The 8,054-nt window shown below is 43.7% G+C and overlaps 1 protein-coding gene across 1 annotated transcript; it reads left to right on the plus strand.

Annotated features, from left to right (window-relative positions):
* Positions 1-977: 977 nt before the first annotated feature.
* Positions 978-6,045, plus strand: LOC124664552 (multiple myeloma tumor-associated protein 2 homolog). Its single transcript, XM_047202071.1, has 4 exons — positions 978-1,084; positions 3,449-3,538; positions 4,836-5,097; positions 5,529-6,045. The coding sequence occupies exons 1-4, from the start codon at positions 1,042-1,044 to the stop codon at positions 5,815-5,817; spliced, it is 684 nt and encodes a 227-aa protein (XP_047058027.1). The 5' UTR covers positions 978-1,041; the 3' UTR covers positions 5,818-6,045.
* The last annotated feature ends 2,009 nt before the right edge of the window (positions 6,046-8,054 follow it).

Consider the following 8,054-nt stretch of genomic DNA (forward strand, 5'->3'; position numbering starts at 1 on the left):
AATCAGACTAAGCACATGCATCAGATGTGAACATGGAACAAGTAGCAGTGCAAGGTAGGAGAAGAAAAGCACGTACATCGCGACCGGGAAGGTCGCGCCAGCAGCAGCACCACCACCATGGGTATTGTTGATGTCGCCCATGGTGTTGTCGGATCTGTCGATGAAGCAGCCGGGTCGTCGAAGAAGAAGACGAACAGTAGCGAGCAGTCGCGCCGAGACGCTCAACGGACGGAGTTTCGGAGGCCTGCTCTCCCGGACGGCTGTGCACGCAAACGCCGGGATGGGGAAGACTAGAGAGTAGCGCAGCAAAGGAACTTCACGAGAGAGATGGACTAGAGAGTTCTGAGAACTGTATGTGTTTCTCTAGATCTGATCTGTCTCGAACTCGAACTCGAACTCGAGTCACGAAACGCGACGTGCGTGACGAGGCGGGGCGGGCGGAGGAGGAGGAGTGCGCGAGGGCTCTTTCTATTCTCACTCACTTGGAATGACTAGAACAGCAGCCCTTATATACCACTCCAACTCTCTCCCAACTAGCAATGTGGGACTAAACTTTGTCCCCAAGGCTGTTCCAAGCTGCCAACGTGATGGGCCTTGAGATTTCAGGAACTGTAGACTATATGGGCTGGCTTACTGGGCTGCAGCCCATCTACATTCAACAGGTTGTATGATTCACTTGTTGATTGACTATGTTTGACAATGCATTAACGACTTCATTAGTTTCATTTGGTAAAAAAAATATTTGCTGATTTTAGGGTTAATGATTTTTTCATGACACGTAACTTTCTATTTTTCTTTTCTCAGTCTTAAAAATGCAGAATTTTTCCAACGACATTTTTTAGGAGAACATTTTTCACGCAGAATTTCCGTTTCGGGCCTGAACTAAACGTGCAGGAGAATAGCCCATGTGGCTAACAGCCCATTCTATGGCCCAGCCCATAGAGCGCCCGCCCGCACCTGACCCGACTAGCCGACCTCCGTCGTCGTCTTCCTCCCGAAAATTCCCCAAATCCTCCTCCACTCCCTCACATCGTCGTCGAGATGTACCATCCCACGAGAGGCGGCGTCCGCGGCGGGCGAGACCGTAAGCTCCCCCTCCCCACCCCTCGATCCCACCGCTGCTCCGACTGCATCTTAACCGACGCGCGGCTTAGTTAGGGTTTCCGCAGCGCCCGTTAGGGTTTCGACGCGATCTCCTGCACCGGCCAGGCTATAGCCGGTCCGTGAACGACCTGTTGTAACTTCCTTCGTTCGTGCGCGTGCGCCAGCCTCTGGGCTGCTGGTTCGGAGGTGGGAATCGCCGACAGGGATTGGGTTGGTTTGTGCCTCTGCTGCGTCGACCTTGTTAGGTTATTGGATAGTACAATATCGCAGTTAGATGATTTTTAGATTGAATGCCCTGGCTGTTGTGTTGAACTTAAGAGGATCGTGAATTCATGATATAGTGCTACCTTCATAGACTGTTGAAACTTGAAGCAATACAGAAAGGGATAAGGTACCATGCTGAAGTACCTTCTTCATCTACGGGGGCAGTACTACATCCATTTTTCGTTTTGCACCCCCATGTTTCAGGATTAGATGGGATATCGGTTATCAAATGAATACATCCAAGTGAACGTCTGACCTTTCATAAATCTCTCTAAGGCTTTTAAATACGCTGAGCATCCTATACGATAGAGATTACACTTGTGGGTAATTCTTCGAGCTGAGTGATTGCACAAAAATTGAGACAATGTCCTCTGCTCATTGTGTTTTAGCTTCTTCAGATGTCACTGACACCCCATGAATGGGGAAGCTCCTGCGAATCAGCAGTAGAAATAATTTTTCAAAATAATTAGATTTTAGTTACGATTGCATGTGTCCGTCTGCTCATGCCCTGGAACAGTTATCTCAGTTATAGCAGTATATATAGTCTAGTTTTTTCACAAATCGAGAAATCATTATGACTTGCATCTTACCTTGCATTGTTGACTTGTTTTACCTTATGCTGCTTGCTCTATTCAAGTGGAGTGATTGAAATAGAGTTTAAGTGTGTTGTCTCTACTCTCGTGCAGTGCAAACTTGCTTTAATCCCCTTTTCTTCTTTGAATAACCCAAAGTGCAAACTATGAAACTAAAAGTTCAGTTCCTATATCACACCTGTGTTGCTTCATTAGCACTTTCTTTGAGCCCTTTGGACTAGAAATGCAATTGCATGGGTTGCAGAAATTAGCGTTTTTGGTGTGCAAGGTTTGATCACTTGTTTTTGCTGGTAGTGATTTGCTTGTTATTTCACACACTGCATTTGCATTTGAGGAGGATGTCCGCTCATCCCCCCCCCCCCCCTCTTATCTTCCTGCCCCTCTCGTTGACAGCCTTGAGTGGTCTTCCGGCTCCTCTTCCTCCCACTCCATCGGCTTTGCCGTCCGGCGAGGCGAGGGGAGAGGTAGTCCGGCCTCCTCTGTAGATAGTAGAAGTAGGTTTAGGTCCTGGGCTTGGTCCCTGTTTGCGTTTATGGAGGCTGGTGTCATGCCTTAGGGATTTGGCATCTTGGTCTCCTCGCGTGGCACTAGATGGTCGCCGGCGTCTCCGTCCGGAGGAGCTCCATGATGGAGATCCGAGCTGGAAGGTAGGTCCGGTGAGATCCTCTTCAATAAGCGCGCTGGTTCCCCAGATCGAGTTGCTGCAGTTGAAGTTGCTCTTTTTGAATGCCATCAGCGATGGAGAAGAAGGGCAGGGGACCTCGATCTGTTTGTGGCTTCTGCTGAAGAGATGGGGAATATGGAAACTGATGTTATCATCAAATGCACATCCTCAGTGGCCTCTCGCCGGCCTTGGGCTGGCCTGCCGCTGACTATTATGGCCAAAGGGCGTCTGCTCCGACCCTGCAACCTCCAGGCTGTTATGCCAGTTCGGAGGGCGAGGCCCTTTGTTAGCATGGACGCAGCATCCACCGCCTGCAGCTCCCCAAGTGGTGTAGTCCCCCGCGGTGAAGCAGGTGGCCATGCTCAGGAGCTCAAGATTGATGCCGGTGGAGAAGGTCCTGATTGTGGTCTTCCTTTTTGTTCTGAGGTCCTGTGTGTAATAGCAGAGGACTATGATGTTATTTCTGTTTTCTTTGTGCTCCTTTTATTTTTTGCTGGAAAGTTTTCTTTGGGCTCCTTATAACTTATAATCCCACCAACGATTATTAATGCAGTTTCTGGGTCCTTTGGGGCCCTTCCCTTGTTAAAAACAGCCTTTGCATCTGATATCCGCTTATTGTAATCCCTCCGTCCCATAAACTATGTCTTAGATTTGTCTAAATTTGGATGTATCTAGACACATCCAAATTTAGAAAAATCTAAGACATCCTTTATGGGATGGAGAGAGTACTTATAACATTCTAACTTTGTTACTATCTTGCTTGCTACATAATATGAAGATCGATAGCTCAATACTCAGAAACTCATCTTATTTGTTCCTGCAGAATTCAAATGGGATGATGTTAAGGTTGACAAGCACCGGGAGAATTACCTTGGTCATAGCGTTAAGGCTCCTGTTGGTAGATGGCAGAAAGGTAAATACCCTCTACCCTAACCCAGGTGGAATAAGTAATTCACTTCTGGAAGCAATATGGATATGTTCCTGTTTTTTCATTTTTTCAGTAATCTCATTAAAGAACCTCTTGTTTCTTGATATATTTTTCTGCTCAACCCTGTTCACATGCGTTAACTACTTTAATTTACGGCGAGCTCACTGTCTTTGATGTGTATGTATTCTTCTAGCAAATGGCCCACTAGTTTTATTATATCAAATAATTCACAATGCACTAGTAGCTCAAGGCCTGAAGTTACTTATCAAATCCTTTCGATGGCAATCTGAGTTGTTACTATGTCATTTACCGTGAATTTTCATATTTTCAGTAATTTCATTTAAGAACCTCATGTTTCTTGCTCTATTTTCTGCTCAACCCTGTTCACATACAGTGACCTCGTGGTGTTTGATGTGTACGTATTCTTCTAGCAAAGGGCACACTAGTTTCATTATATCGAATAATTGCACTAGTACTCATGTCCTGAAGTGAATTTTCATAGTTTCTGTAATCACATTAAAATTCCTCATGTGAAAATCCTTCCGCTGGCGGTCTGAGTTGTTACTATGTCCTTTACAATGAATTTTCATAGTTTCTGTAATCACATTAAAATTCCTCATGTTTCTTGCTATATTTTTCTGCTCAACCCTGTTCACATGAGCTCATCTGTTTGACGTGTATGTATTCTTCTAACAAAGGGCGCACTAGTTTATTTCATTGAATAATTCACCTTGCATCAGTAACTCATTGTCCTGAAGTTAGTTACTAATTAAATCCTTCTGATGGCGGCCTGAGTTGTTCCTATGTACTTTACAATGAATTAGAATTAGGATGTTACTATTAAGGTATGCCAATGCGTCGTGATCAGCCAATATAGGGTCAAGCAAACTGCTAGGACTACCACATCACTATTGATTGGATACATTCCAGGGTACAATAGGATGAGGAATACACAGCTTAACCTATAGTTCGTATGTAACGAGTATTCTTTTGAACAGTGGACAGGTGTAGTGTGCTAGTTCTATAATGGCAAGCTGTTCTTCTGATTCTATTTTCTATGGTCTTGTGATTGTAACATATGAACATTGCTTTTGCCATAATTGCCTTTTGTTAGTAGTGAAGTTTCTGCTTGTATCTTTTGCACAAGTGACTTTATGGGCTTGCATTTATAACAGGTTGAAACAGAAGTGCTTCTTGTATTGATTTCTCAAGGCTTGTGATTATACGCATAAATTTATGCATGCTAATAACTTAACATTGAAACTATGGCTATATCTAACAGGGAAGGACCTGTTGTGGTATACGAGAGATAAGAAATCCGATGAAGAAGATGCCATGAAGGAAGAAATTAGGAGAGTGAAGGAGGAGGAGGAACAGGCCATGCGTGAAGCACTTGGCTTAGCTCCCAAGCGCAGTAGTCGACCAAAGGGCAATCGCTTAGATAAGCATGAATATGCTGAGCTAATAAAGAGAGGATCTACAGCGGAGGATTTGGGAGCAGGGCATGCTGAAGCAGCACAAGTGCAAGGATTAGGTTTATACAAGTAAGTTTGCATCACAACAGTTTTTTTTATGGTCTTATTATCCCTTGATAAAGCGTGCTGAGAATGTTAAGAGGGGTCGTGGTAGACCAACTTGACATGGGAGAAGTCCGTTAAGAGAGACCTGAAGGTTTGGAATATCGACAAAGATTTAGCCATGGATAGGGGTGCGTGGAAGTTAGCTATCCACGTTCCGGAACCATGACTTGGCTTCGAGATCTTATGGGTTTCAACTCTAGCCTACCCCAACTTGTTTGGGACTGAAAGGCTTGGTTGTTGTTGTTGTTGTTGTTGTTATTATCCCTTGATGTACAGTATTGTAGTATAATAATAATAATATTGGCTGTTAATCAGTCCAGACTTACAAGGTATGCTAACAATATTTTGTGATATTTCACCAATTTAACACACCTGTTTTATCTTTATGACTCCAGGGGTCCTCAGACTGAGGAAGAACCAAGTAGTCCTGGCCCTCCTGAAATGAACCCTGAGCAGGTTGAGTTTGCACCTGCTGCAAAGCAGGAAGATTCTGAAGATGATAGGAAGGGGAAAAGGCGGCGCGATGATGAGAGGAGAGGGGACAGAGAGAAAGAGCGAAAGCATGAAAAACACTCTGGGGGAAAGGAGAGGAGGCGAGACAAGCATGAGAGTAGGCATGACTCGGAGGACAGGGAGAGGCGCCGCCGCAAAGACAAGCAAAAGAGGAGGCATGATTCTGATTAATAGCACAAGCTAGCAGCGCTGTTCAGTCGGTATCACCAATGTACCTCGCTTGCATGTTTCATGGCTGGGATGCTACTCTTGCTTGATGATGTAGTGTATAACTAAATTCTGTGATCCACAATGTTCTTCTTTCGTGACAACATATGTAAAGTATTGATGGGATGATGTGACTTGATCAAAGTGTATGATGAAATTTAGTCATGCAATAATGCAGTTTTTGTTGTTCTCCATAAAGCATCTCCAATAGGGCCCTGTTTTTAAGGGCTGCAGGGGGAAAACGTGGTCCTGGGATATTGAACAGCCCCTCACATTTTTTGTTTGTGTTTTGACTTTTCGCGACAGTGGGCTCATCTCTTTGCGATCGCTGCTCTCCTGAGCTTGCTGCCCTCCTGCACCGGATCTGGGAGTGTTGGCTGTTGTCCCACCCTCTACCTTCGTTGCGACACCTCTCTCCGCGGGGCTCAACCTAGATGTTGTTAACTGCCCTAGATTTTAAACTAAAGGCATTCTGCTTGACATTAAATTAATAATAGTCTCGTCTCGTGCCAAAAAGAAGCCACATACCAACACACGGGGTGCGGTTCGCACAACGTAGCTACCCAGTTGAAAACATCAAAAAATAGAGTCTTATCTCGTCTCTAGCTCGCTGTCACCCTTCCGCGGTCTCGCCCCGCCTCTGTGATGCCACCAAGCTCCTACTCCACCTTCCCACTGCCAAGCCGAGGCTGCTGCCTGCCATCTCAACCAGAGGTGGGCTTCTTTCCCTTTCACATTTTTCGTTCTAAATTTAGGTTCTAAATTTAGGTACACTGCTGATGCATTTGTATGCCTCACCGATCATGAATTTTGTATTGAAGATGGCCTCGTTTTGCAGTGACGAACTTTAACGATGGTGGGAGGAAAAAGAGGAGTCTGACAATGACGACAACTTCATTTTAGCTGCTCTTATTATGAACACTGAGCCTCGAGAGATGAACAAGAGGAAGTAAAATGAAAACGAGGACCTTGATTGCGAGCAAGAGGATACCGAGGGGCTGTCAAAGGAGGACTATGAGCAATGTGATCCATTTCTGTTACCAGAGTTTTTTTATTGCAATAAATAGGTGGACCAAGAACAGGTAAATGCACGAGCAACAAATAGATGTCATTGTCGAACATTTGTGGGGACTTCATGGTGCTTAATAGTTTGCTCCGATTCATATGTTCGATAAACTATTTTTGATGTTCTCTAAAAAGTGCTACTACTCCGTAGTATTTGTCATTTTTCATGTTTATGTAGTTTGAATATTAACTATAATTGTGTTATTTGGAAATATAAATTTGTATAAGGTTGAATCCTATGCTTATCAATTCATGAGAAAAACTGATTTCGTCGGCAACGAGTTGCACTAAGGAAAGCTTAACATCAGGTCAACGGCGAGCGAGGTTTTAGGCTAGCCATAGTGAAGGTATCATAGGTAGCGTCATGCATGCAAAAATATTGATGTGGCAATGAAATTAATAATGATAGTTTGAATATTAATTATATTTGTGTTATTTGGAAATATAAATTTCTATATGGTTGAATCATATGCTTATCAATTCATGAGAAGTACTGATTTTGTTGGCAACAAGTTGCAGTGAGAAAAGCTCAACATCAGGTCAGCAACGAGCCAGGTTTTAGGCTAGCCATAATGGAGGTATCATAGGTAGCATCATGAATGCAAAAATGTTTATGTGGTAATGAAATTAATAAGAAGAGAGATGGTAGTGGTATTTGTAGCACATAAAACTAAAAATCCAATGCCAAATAAATCTTGTACGGAGTACTATAATTTGGCATAGTACAAGAGATACCACTACTATAAATAAGTACACAATTTTGCATTAAGATTTTTACAGATTAATAAATATAGTGATAGTGATACTTTAACGCTACTACATGATACCATAATAACATGAAGTATAGAGATAATATCATACGGCAGTATCATATGCATGATAATATGATTGCTAGCCTTATATACCCTCAACTCACATCATGTGTGTATCACGCTGCACAGGTTTTTTTGAGCTCCCAATTTTCGGCACAGGGTGTTGTGTTTGTTTATTTGTACGCGTGTGTGTTATCTCGGTGTTTTCTAGGATGTCCTCGTCAGAAAAATGGAAATCAGATCAGGCATCGGCTACCTGCACGTCCTTGTCAGCGCCCGTCTTCCACTCCACCTCAAAGGGCAGAAGGGTAACTTGCCGACATT

The sequence above is a fragment of the Lolium rigidum genome, chromosome 1 (genome assembly GCF_022539505.1).
Source record: "Lolium rigidum isolate FL_2022 chromosome 1, APGP_CSIRO_Lrig_0.1, whole genome shotgun sequence".
Classification (NCBI taxonomy): Eukaryota; Viridiplantae; Streptophyta; class Magnoliopsida; order Poales; family Poaceae; genus Lolium; species Lolium rigidum.

Bases quoted from the DNA above. Each gene is read 5' to 3' on its own strand.
- LOC124664552 (XM_047202071.1), top strand. From the start codon at position 1,042: ATGTACCATCCCACGAGAGGCGGCGTCCGCGGCGGGCGAGACC. The intron at 1,085-3,448 runs GTAAGCTCCCCC...TTGTTCCTGCAG, and splicing joins CGTCCGCGGCGGGCGAGACC to AATTCAAATGGGATGATGTT. The intron at 5,098-5,528 runs GTAAGTTTGCAT...TTATGACTCCAG, and splicing joins CAAGGATTAGGTTTATACAA to GGGTCCTCAGACTGAGGAAG.